The following is a 21,381-nucleotide window of genomic DNA, read 5'->3' as shown; positions in this document are numbered from 1 at the left end:
ACGAGCCAGTGTACACCACACAGGCCTGGTCCCAGGTGCGTTATGGCAGTCCTAGCCCCTCAGTAGAAAAGGCCATTGTCCCACTGAAGGGGCCCAGGGACAGGTACCCTGCATGGAAGAGGACTGGAGGGATCCTAGTGGACATGTGCTGGAGGCATGGTGGAAAGAGGAAACTAAGGTAGGGTGTAAAGGGTAAGACTACTTTCTTCAAAGCTGTCAGGTGGCCACTACAGTCTGTAGCTCAGGAGGCAGAACTGGTGTCTTGATCTTCTTGAGGGTCAATATTTGGCTTAACATAAAAAACAACTTTTTGACAAAGATGTTCAAAGTGGTAGTGAACTTTCCAACATAGGAAGTATCCAAGCAGAGGCTCTTGAATGCTGGAAAAGGGGTTTCTAAATTAGAGAGGGTGCTGGTGAGAGAAATTAGGTGTGGTTGACTGCCAGGGCTACAAACTTGGGACTGAAGGCTCCTCCCAAATTAAGGCTCCTGGCTGCTGACCTTTGGTGGTTTTTCCCAGCCCAGCCTCCCAGAGCTTTAGGCTTTCTCTCCTTGACCCTCCCCACCCATTTCCACTGCGGAACCCGGCTTCCCTGGCCACTCGAGAAGTGCAAGTGGTCCTTGGGCAGAGAAGGTGGCTGACTGCAGCACCTGCCCTCTAGTGGTCACATGGGAGAGTTGCTCATTTCAACTTCTGTCCATCTACCCCCATCCCTCCGTTCTCCTCCGCACCCCTCTGTTCCAAACCAAATGGAGGGAGCCTGGTCAGGACACCCCAGCTAGGCTCACCCTCACCCCCTGCCAGTCCCGAGTTCCTCTCGCTTCCCAACTCCCAGGTGCTCTGTGGCTTCGGAGCCTGAGGCCAGTACTGCCTGCCTGCTCCTCCAGGAATCCTTGTCCCACCCTCCTCAGCGTAGCTGCTGAGACAGCCATGTGTCCTGCATGCTTTAGGACGGGAAAAGCCCTTCTTGGGAACCTGCGGTTGGTGTCCTGGAGCCCCACCCCCTGCCCAGGAGAGGCAGGATGGGGGCAGGTGGGTTGGTTACAAGGCCAGGAACAGAATGTCCTGATAATTATCAGGATGGCTGGGTCACGAGCTCATTCTCTGCCCTCTCTGTGCCTCTCCTGCCCCGGCCAAGGGTCAGAGCCCAGCAGAGATGAATGCCTGCCCAGGCATGCCTTGCCGGCAGGGCCTGCTGAGGGTCTAAAAAGAGGCCTGGGTGCTGCTAGTCTGGAGCGGCGGTGGAGCTCCAGGCTTTGTAGGGGAGGAGTGTGCTAAACTCTCACCCCTCCTGCCCCACCTGCCCTCTCCCCTGGAGAATTGGGAAATAAAGATGCTTTTCCAAAGAAGGCAGCAGGATGGTGCCTGCAGGTTAACTCCCTCGTCAATGTGGTGACCAGGGGCCTGAGGGGCCAGGACAGTACCGGGGGGCCCTGTACCAGCCGTTCCCTGCTCACCACTATGACATCAGGACCCAGAGGGATAGAGATAAGCTGCCTTCACAGTGGTTATTCCTGCCTGCAGCTCCAGAGGAGGACCTGAGAGGAAAGGAGAGCAGGCACTGCCCTTCAGTTCACAGGAAGGTGACACGGTGACCACTTGACCCCACAGAGAACCCTCAGGGCCTGCCCTGCCTGCTCCTGGCACCATCCCTGTGCCAGGCACACCTTTCCCCACATTCTCCACTGGTACCCCTAGGCTCAGTCCTGCTCACTGGACCCAGCCACAATAGATCACCGTGACCTTGAAGGCAATTCCAGCTGCAAGTACCAGCTCAGCTCCAGCAGTTGCCATGGAACCTTGGTACTTCTGCAGGCAAAAGCCAAGCAGCCAGAGTCCAACACACGGGGCTGATACTGCCCCTAAGGACACTGGGCACCTTCTTGGGGAACCCTGGAGGCATTGCTGCCCAGGCCTGGGAGGGCAGCCCTAGCAACCTGGCTGCTGAGAGGGGCACTCCAGCTTACCTTTGGGATCCTGCCCTCCCCTCCCTCTAGCCTTCTGAGAAAGTGACAGATGGGTTTCAGGCAGAGCAGCCACCTCCAGCCTCCAAATACTACCAGCCAAAGAGGACCGAGGAAGAAGTCCACAGTCCTTCCCTTCAGTGTCTTAGTGGTTCATCTGGATAAGGCCAAGTTCTTGGAATCCACAGCCTCGTTCACTCTAAGCAGCGTTCTCCCAGGGCCAACCAATTCTAGCAAGATAGTCAAAGGCAGAAACCACCGGCCCTGCCCAGGTCTACCCCAAACCAGGAGCAGGGGCCTGGTAAGCCAGGTGCATCAAGGGCACGGTGGAAAGTGTGTGGCCAAGGGGGATCCCAAAGAGAGGCTGGAACACCCCACCTCCCATCACAAGTGTATTAGTCACACCCTCCAGTCAAAGCTTTGTCAGCTGCACTCAGACACAGAGTGGTCCAGAAATGGCCATTTTAATGCAGAAAAATCAAGATAAATTTACAAATGAATCACTTTATGGGCCCAAGCTGAAGGCCCCAGGGGCTGTGAGGGCAGAAAGGTGGTGGAGGCTGTTGAGAGTCAGAGACAATGATCTCAGCACCTTCAGACAGATCCTCCCCAGGCTCTGGCAGGCCAGGAGAGCCCTGGTCCCTGCCCCTGCTCCTTGACTCCCACTAGTCAATCCCAAGTGGGTGGCCACAGAGAGATCCTTGGAAGTGAGGGCCTGGAAGGCAGGGGAGGGAACAAGGCTGCTGGCTGCTGTCCCCTCCAGCCAAACCACAGCATGAAGTCGAGCCAGGCTCTGGAGGCCCAGGACGTGACCACCCCCTTGCCTTCCCTCCCAGCAGGTTGCAGAGGGACACAGCACAGAGCAGAGGGGCACAGGAGAGCATGAGTCCTTGGACGGAGGTTTGGGAAGGGGCTGATTGGACCTGGCTTGGAGAAAGGTATCTCAGATGAGGCAGTTGCTAGGGAGGTGTCAAATCTACTTCTACACCACCTTCCCCTCCCCCCCCAAACATGTACATCCATCTGTCAGAGTTGGCATGGTGCTGGTTTGGACTCAACACCTCCCTTATGGGACCTATGGGGAGATGGGCTGGAGGCTCAGGGCACTGGAGGTAGAAAGGAGCCCTCCCACCTTCCCCCCTCCCCAAGCCAGGAAGATCAAAGACACTTCTAAGGCAGCCCAGATTCCAGCCTGGCCTGGGGCTAAGAATGCTGGGCTTCCCAGGGGTGGCTGTGGTCTGAGCTCTGGCTGGCTGCAGGCACTTCCCTCCCAAGTCTGGCCAGGTAAAGGGGACCCCAAAGCTAGGTCCATCAGCCTCTCCAAATGAGAATGTGATCACAGCAGTACTCAATGGGGGCTGGTGGAATCTTCTCCCTGGACACCCACCTGTCCCCTCTCCCACCTTGTCCAAGGGTACAGACCCCAGAGCAGAACTGAGCCCTGGAGAACCAGCCGGCCAGGCAGCTGGGGGAGGGGAGAGAGGGGAAGCTGGTCACTTTGCCATCTCCAAGGCGGACACCTGAGGCTTCACCTTGAAGTACTGGTTGAATCGGATCACTGCGTACCTGCCAGAAGACAGGGAAAGAAGCTGGGGTGAGAAGGGAAGCCATGCTGTGAGACTCCCACCACGAGCAGTTTCTTACCAGCTCAGCCCACCTGGGTCTGTGCAGGGCAACCGCAGCCCAAGCTGATTTTTTTTTTTTTTAACTTCAACTATAATTTTACTTTTCTTCTTAGAGCAAACTAAACCAACCTTTTCTCAAACAAGGTCATTTAAAAATTTTTTACAGTTCAGTAATAAGAATATTCATACTGTTGGACAACAGATCTCTAGGACTTTTTCATTTTGCAAAACTGAAACTCTATACCCCTTAAACAGCAGCTCTCCATTCCCCTCCCCCAGCCCCTGGCACCACCACTCTACTTTCTGTTTCTATGAATTTGACTAATTTAGTTACCTCATATAAGTGGAATCATACAGTTTCTATCTTTTTGTAACTGGCTTATTTCACTTAGCACAATGTCCTAAGGTTCATCCATATTGTAGCATGTGACATGACTTCCTTCCTTTTTAAGGCTGAATAATGTTCTGTTGTATGAATTTACCACATTTTGTTTACCCGTTCATCCATCAATGGACACTTGGGTTGCCACTACCTCTTGGCTATTGTGAATATACTGCCATGAACAAGAGTGTAAAGGTATCTCTTTGAGACCCTGATTTCAACCCTCTTAGATATATACCCAGCAGTGAGACTGCTGGGTCATACAGTAATTCTATTTTTAATTTTCTGAGGAAGCACAGTGTTGTTTCCCACAGCAGTTGCATGAACAGCACTGCACAAGGGTTCCAGTTTCTCCATGTCCTTGCCAACACTTATTATTCTCTGTTTATTTGATAGTAGCCATCCTAATGGGTGTGAGGTGATGATATGTCATTGGGCTTTTGACCAGCATTCCTCTAATGGTTGTGAACACTTTAAAGCTAGAGTAGTGACTCCTTTTTGATGGGGAAGAGATAGGTGAGGCAACTGGACCAGAATGAACAAAATGATTCCTGGCCCTTAGGGACATATGTACCTCACATGATGCCCCCCCCACCACCAAAGAGTCAGTGTTCAAGTAGTGTTGGTACAGCCTGCAGTGCATCACTAGGGGCCACTGAAGGAGGAGTTGGGTCTGACACCCCCACAGTAAGCACTAAACCACTGAGTGACCTTGGTGAGTCACTTCTACTCTCTGGAACACTGACCACTCTGCTAAAAAAATGAGGGCTGGGCTCATGATCTTTCAGACTGATCTGCAACAATTCCATTCACCATGAGGCCCTGTGGATAAGGGCACTAGAGTTGCAGGAGGAATCTCCCACCAGGCAGGCAGGGCAGGTATAAGAACTTCAGGCTCCTTAGAGTGCTGCTCTGGGCTCCTACCCTCCCCCCTGGAGCAGTGACCCCACTGGCCATGAGCTGACTGGTAGGGAACAAGTTAGCAGAGGAGTGGACTCTGGATGTTCTATTTGGGCTGTCCTTTGCCCCCAAACCCTTGGCTCTGCCTTTTTTCCTCCCATCCCACTCTGCCCCAAGTTGTCCCCTGTGCTCACCTGAGGAAATCGAAGTCGATGGTGGAGAACTGGTTCTGGATGAGGGCCCAGAGTGCCCAGAAAAAGTGAGATGCCTGCAAACAGAGCAGAGAGGGTAGCATGGCATCCTCCCAAGCCTGCCATTGACCCCATTAGCGGGAGGGACACAGTCACTCTGGAAAACACAGAGCTGGGACGCTGGCAGAGACACGGTGGGGTTTCCCCAGCACAGGAGGTCAAGTCACGGTAGCATTTGGGGACCCCACTCACTCTAGCAAAAGGAGGGAGAGTCAGTTCTACCCACCCCTGTAGGGGGAAGCAGGATGGTGTTCTCCGGTTCAAGCAGAATTTTACCCCTGGCTTCTTCACCAGGGCATCTCCTCAAGGCCTCAAGGCCAATGGATCCAGGGCAAGATGAACCTCGGAGCCAGAGCTCAGGTCCACTGGCCAGTGGAAGGGCCGGTACCCCTCAGCAGTGCCCTGGCCACATAGCCATCAAGGGTCTGGTCTGCTAGAAGACCCCCCAAAGCAACCTTTCTCTACCTTCTATCAGGAGATGGGTTGGGTTGGAAAATGAGTGTAGATGTGGGAGTAAGAAGCCAGAATCGGGGCGCTGAGCTTCCAGCTGTTTTCCCCACAGCCAGAGGTGCCCAGGGGGGCCAGGTCGCCCCAGGTTTAAGAAGCCAGAGAGCTGTGCTTCCTGCTGCCCCAGAACAAACAACAGTGACACCAGTACTTTCCCTGGCTGGGGTCTCCCACCCCAAATCTTGCTTGCTCTGGGGTTGACTATATAGTACCTCCCTCCACTTTCTGCCCCTTTCAGGACTTAAAGGGGGCATAGATCAGTTAGCAAGTATGAATGATTACTAAAAAACTTAGCAAGAGCAAGGCACTGGATTGAACGGTTATGAGGAAGAGACTGAAGGAGAATCGGATTTGTGCCCATGAGAACAGAAAAGGCAACCAAAATCCCGGGTGAGCGAGGATTTTACTTAAGCTCTACGATGGATTGTAAAACTCAGGGCAGCTGATTTACCTTTTTGCTTATGCATGGCTGACACTAATAAGACTAGTTAGCAATCCCCTGGGCACACACCAGTGGAGACCTGGCATGAACCATGTACCCTGGACAAGTGGCACTCAAAATCAAGAACTGACAGCACAGTGACTGCAGCAGGAGGAGTCTGATGGGAAAGGCTTACAAAGAGGTCTGAGTCAGCAGGGATTGGACTGACTGACATTCTCTATTTCTTCCGAAGGCTAAAAAATGAGAAGGGGACTGTTTAACGGCAGCAGGAAAGACCATGGTTAGTCACGAGAAAGAACCACTTGTCCAAAGGAGAGAATTGCTAAAATAGGGAGCTGAGAGCTTTCCTAGAAGTAGTTCTCTAGGAAGGAGAGAACCTAGACTTGATGGGGTGGGTGACGCAGGACACAGGGCATCTTACTATTACGGGGATGCCCACGATGGCTCTTCCCAGATCTCGCCATTAGGGCAGGGCTCCCCAGGACCTCACACCTGACCCCAGGCTCTGCGTCCTCCACCTCCACCGCTAGGCTGCGAGAGGGTGGGAGCTGGGGGTGGGTCACATGTCCCACCGCCTGGCTCCTCCTTCCCCTGCCCCCTGCGGATCACGAGCACTCACCAGGGCGAACTTGTTGACTTGCACATAGAGCCTCTCCACCTCCCGGGGGGTCACGGCCATCCCCTGTTGGGCCTGCAGGTAGTAGCGCAGCCACTGCAGCTGGGTCTCCCTTGAAGGGTACAGGCAGTAATCGACTTCGTTCACACCTGTCGGGGGGCAGCACAGGCGTTGCTGGGAGACGGCCCCCCTGGGTGCCGCCTCCAGCTCAGGCGGTCCCTGCTTCACTGAAAACCTCCATCTTCTCTGCCCCGTGGGCCATGCCTAGGAAGGCAGCTGGTCTGATCGCCTGTACTGTGTAGAGGGGGCACTGAGAGAAGCAGACTGGCCGAGGGGCAAGGGACGGTTCTGGGAGTGATGGGGACCCCCTCAGCACCACTGTCTCCCCCGTGCTCCATGGAAAACTATGCCACATAGGAGGCAAGGGGGCACAGCACTGAATCAGGGCCTGGTTGTCTTAGGACCAATGCTAATCTCCAGTTCACCCTGGGCAAGCCCTTTCCTCTCACTGGCCCAAATCTCTCCACTGACAGAGTGAAGGGGCTCTGTGTGTCCCAAACACTGCTTCCTGGGCCAGTGTTGAGCTGGCTACTTAAAAAAACACCTGGAGAGCTTGTTAACAACATAGATTCCAAGATACCCTGCCCCCACCCCAATCCTCCAGATGCCGGGGAAATATGGCCAGGTTTGGAAACCCTGGATTAGATGGCCTCTGTCCCTTCTAGTCCCACCTCTCCTGAGTCCTCAAGCTGCCAACCCAACACGCACCAGTCACATCCTGGGCACAGTGGCAAAGGCCTTGGCTTTAGAGCTGGTACAGAAAGCAGCAGTTTATTTAGGACAGGACTAGGAAGGACTGGACCACCTTCCCTGGTCTCTTCCTCCTTCTTTCCTTTCTGTCCTTCCCAAGCTTCCCTTATATTTCTGGAGGAACACATTCAGTCTCCTAGGGCCCCAAGAGGATGGCTGGAAAGAATCTCCTTGTGCATATGTAGAAACTAAGGCCCAGGAGAAGAAATCTGCTCGAGATCATGCAGCCATTAGAGATGGGCTCAGGGTTGGAACTCTTATCTCCCAGCTCGAGGTAACAGGCCTCCTTGTTCCCAAGAACCCTGGAGGTCCCTCTCCCCAGCTCCCATGTGCTCCCTTGCCCTTCCCCCATGCTCAGTTCACCTTCATTCTCAACTTAGGAGCAGGATGCAACCTGCCCCTTTGGAGAAATTCCAGCTGGACTTTGCTGTGTGGTGTGTGAGGGCTTCAAATGCTTACGAATGATCCCTTCTGGAAAGGTCAGTGGGTCTGGCAGCTGAGCATACACAGGTCCAATGCCCTGCTGATGCCAGCCTCAGCTCTCTGCCACCCCCACAGTTCAGCTGCTCTGCCCAGCGGAGGCCCCATGGTCCTCCAGTTTCAAAATGTAGCTGGTGGCACTCTAGTGCTTGACACACCCTGTCACCTGGGGTTCCAGAAGGGTCATGGTTGGCCCACATTGGGCTGGGGAGTGGCTGAGGCTGGGCCAGGTGATGGCTCTACAATTGCCTCTCTTATCCTAAAGCCTCAGGGGCCAGCTACATCATGCTGAGCACCTCACAATGCCATCCTGGGGCTGTCCCTCCAACCCCGGTGTCCAGGGGCTAGCTTTTTCAGTCCTATCTGTTTTTAACAATTAAGCCCTCGAGCTGGAAAAACCCACCCTGCTTCCTTTACACAATGATTCTACGGTGCACACCATGCCTTTATAGCTGCTGTCTACTCCTAGGAAACGCTTCCCTCATTCTCTCTCTTCCTGTCCTGCTCCATCTCCCGAGCTGCAGGAAAGCTTCCCTTCCTAACATCAGCAGCAAATGCTAATATGTGCTTAGTATGTGCCATACTTGTGTATCTCATATCAATACTATGAAGCAGGTACTATTATTATCTCCATTTTACAGACATACAGAAAGGGTAAGGGCCAGAGAGCTAGTAAGCAACACAGCCAGGAATTCAAGTTGGGGAGTCAAGCCACAGACTACATACGTTTTAGTTCTGCCTCGGTTATTTTCATAGTGCCACCAGGCAAGCAGCTACTCGTGGCTTGTTCTGCTCCGTACCTGCATGCTGGGCCCTTACTTACAATTGTGCAGGCTTTGCCGGGTGTAACGGAGCTTCGGCAAGGGGATGAGTGGAGGCTGAGGTTGCCTGTGCTGGCCCGGCTGGCATGGGCTGCATGTGCCCAGAGGAAGGGGTCCTTTTCTAACTCACATGCCAAGCCAAGTATCCTCAGGGATCCTACAGTGGGCATGTCTTCCTAATTTGTACCAAACTGCTATATTGGCTAGCAGGGGTGTGCTCTGTGTAGATGGGTTCTGCCTCCCCCAAGAGACTTGGAGCTCTCTCATGACAGGCTGTGTCTCTGTCCCTCGAGCTGGGATATTTCAGACTACAGGGGCTATCTAGCTTCCACCCCCCGAAGTACAGAACCCCCTCGCGTCCTCTCCCCGGACCTGGCCCCCCATCATACGGAGCGTATCTTGGACACAGGCCAAACAGTAATGCCCTCTCACCTGCAAACTCATTGAAATGGTTGCCAATGTCAAAAGCCTGGTAGTTGTAGCCGGCATACTCATAGTCAATGAACCGTACATGACCTGGGAGGTAGAGGAGACGCAATGAGGGTTGGCCCCAGGAGATCTGAACAAGCCTGGTCAAGCTTCTAGACCTCGGGAATTCACCCACTGCCTCGGGCCAGCCTCTGCAGCACCCTGGCCTCACCTGACCTCTCCTGCGCCAGTCTTCTAAGCTGCTTCCTGTTTTTCCATTTGTCCACCTGCCCTTCCCCCAGCTCCAGCTCTCCCTCTCCCATAGCTAGATCCTCGGGCTCTCCCCATGTAAAGACATCTGTCCTCAGCATGGTCGAGGACCAGAAATAAAGCGAATGGTTCCCTGGTGAAGCTCTCATCAGGGCCACAGGAAGTCCTTCCTCTAGGAAGGGTGGCGGCAGCTGGGAAGGCCTGGGAAGCCCAGCACTGTCAGCGGGAACAGCCCGGTGCTAATGTTGAAGACCTCCATGAACCAGGACTTCGAGTTCTTTCTTGGCACAGATTTTTCTAAGTGGGGATTTGTTTCCTTTTCCATTTCTCTCCTACAAATTAACTTAAGATCCAAACCACGGATCTTGCCTGTGGATCGTTATACAGTCCGTGAAATCGTTTGGTCTGGCCCTGCCAAGGCAACTGCAGGCGGGACTCAAAATTCAATAAATCTAGGAGCTTTCTTCGTAGCTAATTTTTAAGTTGATAATTCTGTATGGCCCGTGAATGACATTATAAATATTCAAATGGCCCTTGGCAGAAAAAAGGTTCCCTACCCCTGATCTAAACCAAAAGGTCTTCTTTTGCTTGTCCAAGTACCAGCCTCAGAAATGGAATCCTGCTGGCCAGCCAGGGCCAAAGAAGCCATACCTTTGGTGCTGTCATAGATGATATTCTTGCAGAGCAGGTCATTGTGACAAAACACAACAGGGGAGTCCAACTGGGAGAGGTGCTCCTTCAGCCAGGCTAGCTCCCGTTCCAACACCTCTATTTTAGGGACATCTTCGGAAAGGCTGGACAGGGGTGAGAAAGATGACCAATGGAGGGAGGGCTGATAGTAGACAGGCAGGTGCTTGGCCTCAAAAGCCCTGAGGTCTGGCCGCCTCACTACCTCTTACTGCACAGGGAATTTGGACAAATGGCCAATCTTTTGCCATCTGTAAATGGCACTAGAGCTTCCTGTCCTTCTGATGTCCCGTAGTTACTCTAAGAAGCTGATTAAAACGTTGGCTCAAAAGATTTTGCAAAGCATCGTGATCTCTGACTGAACAGTGTCCCTGCTAATCGTGAAAGGGACAGGAAGGTAAGGAAAGAGGTACAGGAGAGGGAGGGGGGGTGAGGATGAGTGTCCAAACCCACTCATCTCTCAGACCAAGAGAACAAGGGCAGCAGGGCAGAGATGCTAATAGACCTGCTCTGAGGATGCAGGAAAAACTCCCAGGGGGAGGGGCGGCTCTCTAAAACAACCCTCCCTGCAAAGTTCCTTGAGTGGATCATAGTGCCCTGGGGAGGGGCTGGAGCGCTGGCGCTCTCCTGAGGAGGCAGAGGTGTGTGCTGGCGCGTCTCCCTCACGCTCTAGCAGCTGGAACCACTGAGATGTCATGTAGCTTAACTTCACATTCGAGAGACAGACCCTCAGGCCCACGCAAGAAAACAAAGAAGTCACTTCTAGAGCTCCCCTCCTGCAAGGCCAAGGGGACATTAGGGCCATTCAACAGAAAAGCCCTTGCTGTGTGGCTCCCCAGTATCTTGCCCCTTCCACCTTGAACTAGGAGTGAGTTTCCTTTCCCAGACCAGGAACAAAGATGCATGGAGGCCACTCTGCCCCACCCCACCCCACCCCACCCCACCCCACCCCACCCCACCCCACCCCACCCCACACACAGGCATTGCTGCTAAAGAAAGGCATGTTAGTGAAGGAATGAATGGGTCCATCAGAGGCCATGGGAAGCTGAGGATACACTGTGCGCAGAAGCTCTGAACTGTGGGCCCCAGGAAGCACAGGTCCATGTACACTAAAAAGCCAAAAAGTCAGCAGAGCCCTTAACACCCCAGAACCACCAATGGGAGAAGGGGAGGGGGCTGGTGTTTTATCTCCGCTCATGTGTCTCCTGCCTGCTCTCTCGTCTAGGGCAGTGAGAGTTTATGATGAGAAGGAGAGGGTCCTCCTGATGCTCCCAAGGGATGCCCCCCCCCCAGCCCCGAAACCAGAACATGCAGAAGAGTGTTCAGTGACTAAGGTGTCCCCATGTCCCCCCCAGAAAAGGACAAGTGACAGACTTCCTCACACTTGGAGAAGATCAAAGCTAAAGAGGATCTTCGGTCTCTAGACCAACCCCATGAGGAAATTGAGGCTCAAGGAAGGGCACAGTCTTCCTTTTAGCCTCCAGACATCTTTTGTGCAGTTAGACCCTCTACTTCTGCACTAGGGAAAGTGGTCGTCAGCCCATCCAAGGATCTGAAGTCAAGCCAGGCCTCCTAACCACGAGGGCCCCGTGCCCCACCCAGCGGCTCTGCACACTCGGAGTCCAGGCATCTGTTAGGGGCTGATCTGGGGGAGGCCTCCCACCCTCTGCCCCAGCCCATCCTCACTGGAATTTATCTGTATCCACAGGGCTGCATAGGATGCATTTCCCTCTTGGCTCTCCTTAAGCAGCTACCTTTTCCTTTAAAATTCTTTTTTCTTCTGAGACTATCCAAAGATAAAAATTAGGAGGCTTCCTTTGGTTTGTCCAGGTCTCAGCTTGAAAAACATGGCTCTGACATCCAAGACGCCTGCTGCCCAGGCCCTGACCTCTGTCTGACCCCCACACTACCCACCCCAAGGCCACACAGATGGTTACTGTGGGAACAATCCTGACCTTCTCCCTCCCTCCCCCGAGCACCTGAAACTTCGCCAGCGCAGCTTCCCTCAGCCCTGACACCACCATCCTCTCCCAGGGCTCAGAGACTTCCACATGTCAGGCAGCTGCTCCCTGTCCCTCAGAGGCCGCAGGAGCGGGCTAAGGGGCCCGGGATGCCTCCTGATGAAGGGACTGACACCTGGCAAGTGTCCACTCAGCCCTCGGGATTGGGGTGTGGGAAAGGTGGACTCTTCTAAGTGTTCAAGCTGACATTACCTTTGCCCTCATACCACTCAGCCTGTCTGAGTCTCCTCCTGTTGCCCCAAAGCCATCATCAACCCCCCATCCTCCTGGCAACCCTGGACACTGCCAATATCTACCCAAATGCCTAGGCTACCACATCTATTTCCACAAGGTCTCACTCAGGCCCTCCAGGGTCAGAACCTGCTCTTAGCGAGCACGCACCGGAAGCTCATGCTCAAGTTTGGGCTAGTGCTGGACACTGCCCATTCAATTTCAACACTGCTCCAGCTGGTGTCCCTGCCTTGATCCCCGCTTTCCCTAACTCCCGCCTGCACCACAGTCCTGGGCTAGTTACTGACCTGAGTCCAGGCTCAAACACCTTCACATTACTTTCCACTGCTGCTAAACTCAACCTTCGTTCCTTAGCCTTGGAGGCCCCTCAATCTAGCTTCAACTCACACGACCTCTGCAGCTCCCTCTCTCGAGACCCTTCCCAATCCCTCCTGAAGATTTGCTCCAGCCAACTTGTCTACCCCTCATCCATGAGCAAACTCTGCTCATGCCGCCTCCTCCAGGCAGAGTGCCCCCTTTCCCATCTCTGCCAAGAAGACTCCCTGGTTCTCCCACCCCTGGCATGCACTACACACCCTGCCTTCTTCTATATCTGCATGCACCAGTCTTCTTTACCCAGAGGGTTCCTAAGCTTCTCGTGGGCAGAGCCAATATCACCTTCATATTTTTTTGTTTTAAATCCCAATTAATCAGTGTTTGTGAAATGAAGGGTGGACTAAATCAAGGTTATTAGGCAAATTAGGCAGGGTTATTATAGAACTCAGGTGCTTCGTCTTGTCCTGTCAGAGTGACTGCTCATCACAGCCTGCTCTGGGGTAGGGTGGGCAGAGCAGGGCAGACATCACCCCCTAAGAGGCTCAAAAAAGTTAAGCAACCTGATTTTCCCAAGGTCAAAAGTGTGACAAGAACAAAGGGAGTTGGTCGGCTCTTCTCTAGAGACAACTCCCCTCCCCAAAAGGTTACCCCCTCTCCCAAAGTTTACACAGTGACGGCAGAATCAAATGAAGCCAGGGTTATACCTGAGCATCAGGCCTGGACTCTAGTCCTTCTGTTGCCACTGACAGCAATGACCTTCGGCAAGTCCCATCCCCATCCCAGGTCTCAGTTTCTTAATCTGTCGAATGGGGGACCTGAGGGTTCCGTTGGCTGAGATACCAGAGGATCCTGTTCTCTGTGTGCTGTTCTAGTCCTGAGAGGAAAGGCAGTTCTTGTCCCAGAGATTACATTTGACATAGAAGGTCTAAACATGGGCCATGCTGGACAAATAGTCCCAGAGTACAAAGTGTGATAATCCTTCAGTGGGAGGATCCAGATAGTCATCGTGTGTGCGAGAGTGTGACAGAGATACACGATTGGGAGAGAGCCCATTAATGTCTCATCATCTTCAAGGAGGGCAGGAGATAGCCTGCCCCCAGACCTGCGTGCCCCACTCCATGAACATCTGGAAAAAGAAGGGTGTTCAAGCCTTTTTTGGGAGGGGCAGGGTGATACCACTCTTTCTCCCTTGTCCCCATTGTTGTCTCAACACTCAAGGGTCTGATGGTGAGTCAGGTATCTGAAAGCAGAAGGACTCTCACTCAGGTGGCCAGCCAGAGAGCGTAAGGGAAGGTTCTGGGAACCCTGTCTTATCTGGAGAAAGGTGTTGTCAGCATGGATGAAAAGACAGAGAGGAAACAGCAAGCTGTCAGTTTGAACAGGATCCCCAGGGCCACACGGGGATGAGAGGCATCCAGACAAGTAGCAGGAGTCTTGATGTCCCAAGGTCTTGTCAGCAGATGAGCTGACTTCTTCTGACTGTAACTCAGCCTCACCCCGTTCCCAGAGGGCTGGGCCCTCCCTCCTCATGGCTAGAAGGCAGCTCAGGTAGATAGGGCCCTGGGTGGGAACAGAAGCCCTGCCTCTGACCAGCACCTGACACTGGGCAAAGCCTAGTCCCTGAGCCTCAGTACCCTTTAAGTAAAATGGGGAGCCACTGTCCCTGACCCTAGGCCCTGCCATAACCAAGAGACTCAAGAAGAAATAAGCAGCCCTGGCCGGTGTTGCTCAGTGGTTACAGTGTTGTCCAGTGCACCCAAGGATCCCTCTGTCGGGACGTGTGTGGGAGGCAGCTGATCAATGTTTCTCTCTCACACTGATGTTTCTCTCTCTCTCCCTCTCTCTCTAGAATCAATGAAAAAAAAACCCAACATATCCTTGGGTAAGGATTAAAAAAAAAAAAATAAGCACATGGATCTAAAACTATGGATCTAAATTCCTCAGATTTCTCAACTGGCCCAGCTTTCCTTGGAGACAGGCTCAGCAATCAGGACTGAAATCACTAAATCTCCTGGACTGAAATCACAAAACCTCCTGTGGGGTGAGGTGGAGCAAAAGAATGGGGAGTGGGATCACATTAAGGTGGTGGAGACAGTGGCAGCTTTGAACCCTCCCAGATCTCTGTACCTGGGGTTGATCTCGCTCTTCACAAGGGTGAAATAAGTGTGCATCTTGTGCCAAAGGGTGGGCTTGGGCAGGCTGCCGTTGGTGTGGATGGTGTGAATCTTTGCCATTTCCAAGGCGATTAGCCTACAGCAAAAAACAGGAAGGGTAGAGTATCAGCCCCTCCAGACCAGAAAGAGGCCCTACACTGTCCACAAGGGGGCTAGCCAGACGGCAGAGTGTGGGACAATTACAAATCATTTAAGAGCTCTCCACCTCAGTAGAAGGCATGAAAATGAGCTATGGCCTTTAGCCTAGCAGCTCCTTTTCCAGAACCAGAGCTGGGGCAGCTTCAGGTAGCAGAAGGCCAAAGCAGTGGGCTGTTGGCCATAGGTCAGTGACCCTGCCCCACACCAAGGTCATGTACCCACAACAACCCCTAAGGACAGAGGGGTCACCGGGGAAGTGAGGGCAGTGCCCCTCCTCCCTCTTTGGACTCTGACCCTCAGGGGGAGGTGAACGCAGGGCACCAAGGGATCAGGGGGTGGTAATGCCAGGCAGGGAGAAATGCCCGCCTCTTATCAGCCTGGCAAAGGTGGGGAGGGAAGCAAGCGGGCCCAGGGCAGCCCCTTCCTCTGTGGCAGGGAGTTGATGCTGGCGGCTGGGTGCCAAGGACGCAAAACAAACCAGTGTTCTATTTTCAAGTTCTCCTGTGGCCATTATCCAAGGTCCCAGGAGAGAAGGAGGGGCGGTGGGGAGAGGAGAAGGCAGTTCAGGGGAAGGCTGCTGTGAGAGGGTGGAGTTGGATGGAGGACTGACGGTCAGAGAGGGTGGGCCTTGATAAGGACCCCAGTGCCTGAGGCCCTGTCGCAGCTGGGCTCCCCTAGGCCTGCCAGCTCTCCGAGGCCACACCTCCCACCCGCAGCCAAGCCTCCAACATTCTAGCTTCCTTCACCTCTGCCTGTTGCTCGAATAATAACCACTAGGAAAGACAACAAAGGCACTGGCTGTTGGAAACCTTGTTGCCAAGCTGCTCAAGGGACATCCCCTCCCCTTGCCAGGTCCTAGGAAGGGGCAGGCCATTGCCCAACAGGATGACAGGACACTCTGGGGGCTCCTCTGGAAGCCCCCAAGGCTCCCATCTCCTAAAGGGTGAAGAGGGCAGGAGGTGTGGCAGCAACTGAGTGGGTGAGAGTTGAAGGCTGTGCTCTCAGAGGCCAGAGGCCCTGGAACAGGAGGGAGCCCGCAGGGTTTGGGCACTGGGCAAGGAGAGAAACAGACCTGAGGCCCAGGCCTTCCCTGCCCAAAGGAAGATTCCCAATTGAGCACGAACAGAGTGTTTCCCTGAATATCAATAGGGATGTTGTCTGGAATGGCAATGAAAGTTAACCTCCACCCTCAGCATTTTTATGCAGCAAAGCCTCAACAGGCAGAGGCTGGGAGGTGGGATTTGGGGTAACAAGGGAAAGTGGCTCCCAGAGGCCTCTCCCTCCCCACCCACACCTCCCCTCAAAGGTCCACCTTAACCCAGGAAGAAAATGGTCTATCCTAGGAAAAGTATCAAGGAGGGCCTACCTTCTACACTATGCCCCTTTCCTGGCTTTCCCCTGAATGTAAAGTTCTTATTGAACCTAAATCCATCTTCAATCTTCCTGACAATGGTAACTGTTTTCATGAGAGGATAAGTGACAGTATCAGATTCATAGGGGTGGTAGAAACTGGCAGTGGTGAAGGCCTGCCAATATTTGAGCTTATTTGCACAAGAGCTGGGAGGAGTTGGTGGGGGAAGCCAGGACAGGGCTCCTTAGCCCCCCCACCCTGCTCAGGCCTCACCTCTCCAGGCTGGAAGCCTGAGAAGCCCCTTGCAGGGGTTTGTAAATCCCCCACCCCGAGACACAAACACACAGCTACAATATACAACTCGATGGCCCCAGAAGCAGTGTTCAGGAGCACTGTAGGTGGAGGGTGAGGCTCTTAGATTCCCTCCTTCTAAATCCCTAGAGGGCCTAACGGTTTCCCTGCAAATAGGGCCAGGTACACTAACTTGGGGTTAACTGTTGCAGGTGAGGGAGGAAAGAAGCTGCTTGGTCCACTCCCTAGGTAGACTTTGCTGTTGCCTCTCGGAATCTGGAAAGCTCCTACCCTGTGGGTGGGACAGGACAGGGCCCAAGGGTCCTGGGAAGACCCCTATGCCACTGTCCCCAGTGTCAGGAGTAAATCTCAGCCCACTTGGGGACTCACTCTAGTCTGAATGGCCTGAACATGGCCGTAGCATTGGAGGGAGGAAGGTGGATTATGCCTGACCTACCTGCCCAGCACAGTCAGAGCACAGTGTACCATGGGCCCTTCTTTGGCTCTCTCCCTTCCAGGCCCCACAGCCACAGTATCCACAGGGCTTGAAGGTCCTACACATCTAGACATTTAACAGGAGTGGCTTCCCGGGGACTATGGGTTCTCTGAGCCTCTGGAAGCCTCAGTAGCTCCCCAAACCTGGACTCCCACCTTGTCAGGAAACCTGGAAGGAGCTCACACTAGGGGAGGGATGGCATCTCTCTGGGCTACTAAACCCGTGCTCACCTTGATAGGTCCATTCTCCTAGCATGCCTGAGCTCTTGAGAGGAGAAGAGGGGCAAAGATACCTGACCACTCTGGGGATTTGGCTGATTTCATTTCCAAGGCTCAGAGATGTTTCCATGGACCAGGAAGGGGATCCCTGCTGCATTTAGGGAACCAAGTGCTTTGGTCCCATGTTCACCAAAGTTCTCATGTGCTTCCCTCAAGAACTCATTCTCCTAGCAGTCCCCACTGAAAATCTATACAAAGCTATAGTCTCTCTTTGCAGACTAATGCACATAAACACACACCCATTTTTCATGCAATTTCAGGGAGATCTTATGACTCATTAATGAACTCCACTCTACACCATGGAAGCTAGCCAAGGATTTCAAAGCCCAAGGCCTGAGAAATCGTGGCGAACAGTACCCAGGACACCTTCCTCACCTGAAGAATCGGGGCTCACGGATGTGCTCAGGCCCCAGGGCCACACCCCGCATGTACTCATAGCACAGCCCATTCTGGAAGGTGCAGTAGAGTTTGGGGGCACAGCCATGTGCTCGCAGCAGCTGGAAGTTCCTGACCTCGTTCTCCCGATCCACCAGCAACTCCGTCCGCTCCCCGTACACCCGGACCAGCACACAGTCCTGCATGTCCTCCTCCACATAGCAGGCCACCAGCTTGTTGGTAATGCCGTCAGTGAAGCGCTAGCATGGGGAGAGGGCAGCACAGGGTGTGGGGGCAGGATCTCTGCTCTTGCCCCATGGCTGCCCAGCTCCAGCAAGGTATTTGAGCTCAACCACACAAAACCCTGTCCTTTACACTCTCACTGAATATGGAGCTCAACACTGTCCCCAACGCTTGTGATGGACTAGAGTGCAAAAAACAGTGGCAGCTTTGGCTCAGCCCAGGCACTCTCACTTCTCCTGGGTCTGCCTCCAGTGGATGGGACTTGTGGTAGAGGAATCTGCACACCACTTGGTGGTTAGAAGCCCCCTTCCTCTCCTTCCTCCGCCGTCCTGGCCCTGAAAGAAATCTCCATGGACCAGAATGTGGCAGAGGAGGGCCAGGATCACCCAGAACGGGTACATCCCCACTCAACTGCATGTAGGCAGAGGGTTTTTTGCTGTCCCTCCTGCCCATCCAGGGTATTGAGGTTGGCACCCACCCCAGGGCTTTGGTGGCCAGAGCTCCTTGGGCCTCTGAGTTCCATACCAGGAGAGACAATAGACCCTGGGCTGGAAGACCAGGTTCCCTGAGAGAGTGACAAGGAGGAATGAACCATGGAATTTATTGGGCACAGTGTCAGTGCTGGAAGGGGACTTAGAGGACATCTGAACTAACTCTAGGTGGGTAAACTGAGGCCCTGAGAGGGAGGGACTGGCAGATAACATGTTAGGCCAGTATTGGAATTAACCTCAGGCCTGCTTGATGCCTTGACACTTACAATCCAAAGGTTGTCTTTTATTTTTAAAAGGCTACCTCCCCTCCCCTCTCCTAAGAGGGGTCTGTCAGCCTCCACACTTGGTCTGAACCACCTGGAAGGCCCATCAGCATGGAGCCCCTACCACTCCAGCAGAAGCTGCAGGCCTCCCCCCTCCCCAGGGCCGGTCCTCCACGGGCAGCTCCCAGAAGGGACGGGAGGGTGGGCAGGTGAGGATGCAGGTCAGCTGCGGTGTCAGCCAGACTCCTGAGTGGGAGGCTCTGCCCAACTCTGTGTCCCTGCAAATGCGCCCATCTGGGGGTGGGGAGGCGCCGTGTGTGTGTGTGTGTGTGTGTGTGTGTGTGTGTGTGTGTCTGTCTCTCTCGGGTGCGGTGAGGGGACTGAGCCACAGCCCGGGGATGGGGAGGACTTCTACACAGCCCAGGGCAGGTCCGGATTCCTGGGCGGTGGGGCCGCTCAGAGCCTGGAGGCTTTGCTACCACCACAGGGTGCAGAGGGGCAGCAACCTGTGCGTGAGTCGGGGGGGGGGGGGGGGGGGGTGCTGAAAAGTTCCTGCCGCAGGCTTCGGAGCCGCTGGGTACGCGCCCGCGGGCAGCCCGGGGCTGGGGGCAGCGGGAGCCGCGACGGGGGGGCCGCCCGCGCGGCCGGCTGGCAGCGGGCAGGTGGACCTCCGGGGTGCGCGGCCGCGAGCGCGGCTGGAGGGGCGCGCGTGGAGGGCGCGGGGGGTGGATGGAGAGGGAAACACACATACACCCCCCACCCCAACCCTCCCGCGCAGCAGCCGCGCCCCCTGGGCCGGACGCCCCCCGGAAGGATGCGCGGATGGACGGCCCGCACTCCCGCGTGGGTACCTTGGTCCGAACTTGCTCGGGCTTCCAGTGCGGGCGCAGCTCCCGGATGAGGCGCAGGGCGCCGGGCAGGATGTCGTCCGGGTGCAAGGAGATCCCGAAGCAGGGGACCGCGGCGGCCCGCAGGGGGCCGGGCGGCTCCCGGCAGCGCACGCCGGCCGCCGCTCCCTCCTCCATGCTCCATAAGCAATGCGGCCCGGGCGCCGGCCTCCTCAGGTAAAAGGGCGAGCGCCGCACGGGAGCCGAAGGGGGCGCAGCCATTCCCAGCGGCCGCCCCCTCGGAGCCGCCGCGCGCAGCGAGCCCGGCGGAGGGGGCGGCTCGGGGGGCGGCGCGGCGGGGGAGGGGCCGGGTCAGGCCATGACTCGGGGGCCGCTGCTCGCCACGCACGCCTCCGCGCAGCCCGCCGCCGCGAGCCGCCCCGGGGACGCCGGGGCCCGCCGCGATTGTGACATCACGGGCGCGGGCGCGGGGCGGGGGCCCGGGAACGCCCCCTGCGCCTCCGCCCCCGCCCGGCCCAGGCCCGGGGAAGCGCTGCCAGCAGCCCTGGGCCGCCGCGGCCACCGCCACCTGGAGCGCCCGGCGAGTCGACGCCCCCGAGGAGGCCCCGGCGCGGGGGCGGGGCCGTGACCGTGACGCAAAGGTGGGGGCGGGGCCCGGCCCTAGCCTTGGCTGGAGGGCGGGGCGCGTGGGGGGCCGCGGCCGGCCCCGGGTCACCCCGCCCCGGGGCACCCCACCTCCGCCCAGGGCCCGCTCCCTTGCTCCCGAGGCAGTAAGGTGGCTCCCTCCCTCTACCTTGGCTGGAGCCTCCCCCCTGGGGCAGGGCCGGGGTGGGGGGGGCTCTTGCTGCGCCCCCACTCCATTCTGCTGTAGGGAAATCCGGCCACAACCAAGAAGAGGTCAGTTGGGGGGCCCAGCTGTGCCCAGCTCTCTGCCTCCAATCCCTGGACTCCTCGAAAAAGACCCTGCAGCCCCTGCCGCATCTCAATGGCGGTTCCTTGCAAGGAAGGCCCCAGGCAAATATCCCCCTAGACACGCACACACGCACACACACACACACGCACACACACAACGGAGAAGGGACATTGCGTGATGTATGTTGGGGGTGGGGGTGCTAATGGGTATCTCACTAGTTACCAGCTTGGTGGGAGAGCTCTTGCTGCCCCACCCAGAACTCCCTAGAGAGAAGGGGCCCTTTTCTGGTTCCCCAAGCTGTCTCTTGGTCCTGTCCAGGAACCTCTCAACCGCAGGCCCCATCATGATTGCTGTCCAGAATCCAGCTCTGCCCAGAGGAATTTCTGTGATGATGGAAATGTTCTATATAGCGTTGTCCACTGCAGTGGCCACTAGCCACAGGTGACTATCCAGCACTAGTGTGTGACCCTTAATTTAATTTTAATGTAAATAGCTGTATGTGGTTATCGTATTGGACAGTGGTAGGAGGCGATTGGGGGGGCTGCATACTTCAGGGCCCTGACTCCGACCCTTCATTTTTGCAGTAAGGAAATAAAGCCAGGCAGGCAGGCAAACTCAGAGAACCATGCTCTTGGTTCTGCAGAAGGACTCTGCCCATGCAGGAATGCTGCCCTAAAGGAGCCCTGGGGTCCCACACAGTCCCAAGAGGCTGCCTCTCTAGAGGTGTGAGGTTTGCCGGGATCTGGTCAGGCTACTCAGCGCCTCACCCTTTTTGGTTAAAAGAGGGGT

The 21,381-nt window shown here is 55.3% G+C and overlaps 1 protein-coding gene across 2 annotated transcripts; it reads right to left on the bottom strand.

Moving 5' to 3' along the window:
• Positions 1–2,413: 2,413 nt before the first annotated feature.
• On the bottom strand, positions 2,414–20,097 carry ETNK2 (ethanolamine kinase 2). Of its 2 annotated transcripts, XM_081121829.1 has the most exons (8): positions 19,683–20,097; positions 17,835–18,094; positions 14,859–14,981; positions 10,129–10,271; positions 9,232–9,315; positions 6,692–6,837; positions 5,067–5,140; positions 2,414–3,531 (listed from the first exon to the last, which is right to left on the bottom strand). In XM_081121829.1, the coding sequence occupies exons 1-8, from the start codon at positions 19,938–19,940 to the stop codon at positions 3,459–3,461; spliced, it is 1,161 nt and encodes a 386-aa protein (XP_080977955.1). In that variant the 5' UTR covers positions 19,941–20,097; the 3' UTR covers positions 2,414–3,458. The 2 variants fall into 2 exon arrangements, with proteins under 2 accessions (XP_080977955.1, XP_080977956.1); XM_081121830.1 differs by lacking the exon at positions 14,859–14,981 and having other exon boundaries at positions 19,683–20,082.
• Between the last annotated feature and the right edge of the window lie 1,284 nt (positions 20,098–21,381).

Source organism: Miniopterus schreibersii (genome assembly GCF_964146895.1).
Source record: "Miniopterus schreibersii genome assembly, chromosome: 19".
In the NCBI taxonomy this organism is placed as follows: domain Eukaryota; kingdom Metazoa; phylum Chordata; class Mammalia; order Chiroptera; family Miniopteridae; genus Miniopterus; species Miniopterus schreibersii.
The sequence above is the reverse complement of the archived record's forward strand: the minus strand, read 5'-3'. Positions and strand labels throughout refer to the sequence as shown.

Bases quoted from the DNA above. Each gene is read 5' to 3' on its own strand.
- ETNK2 (XM_081121829.1), bottom strand. From the start codon at position 19,940: ATGGCTGCGCCCCCTTCGGCTCCCGTGCGGCGCTCGCCCTTTTACCTG. The intron at 18,095-19,682 runs GTACCCACGCGG...TCCCCATGCTAG, and splicing joins CCGAGCAAGTTCGGACCAAG to CGCTTCACTGACGGCATTAC. The intron at 14,982-17,834 runs GTGAGGAAGGTG...TTTTTGCTGTAG, and splicing joins CGTGAGCCCCGATTCTTCAG to GCTAATCGCCTTGGAAATGG.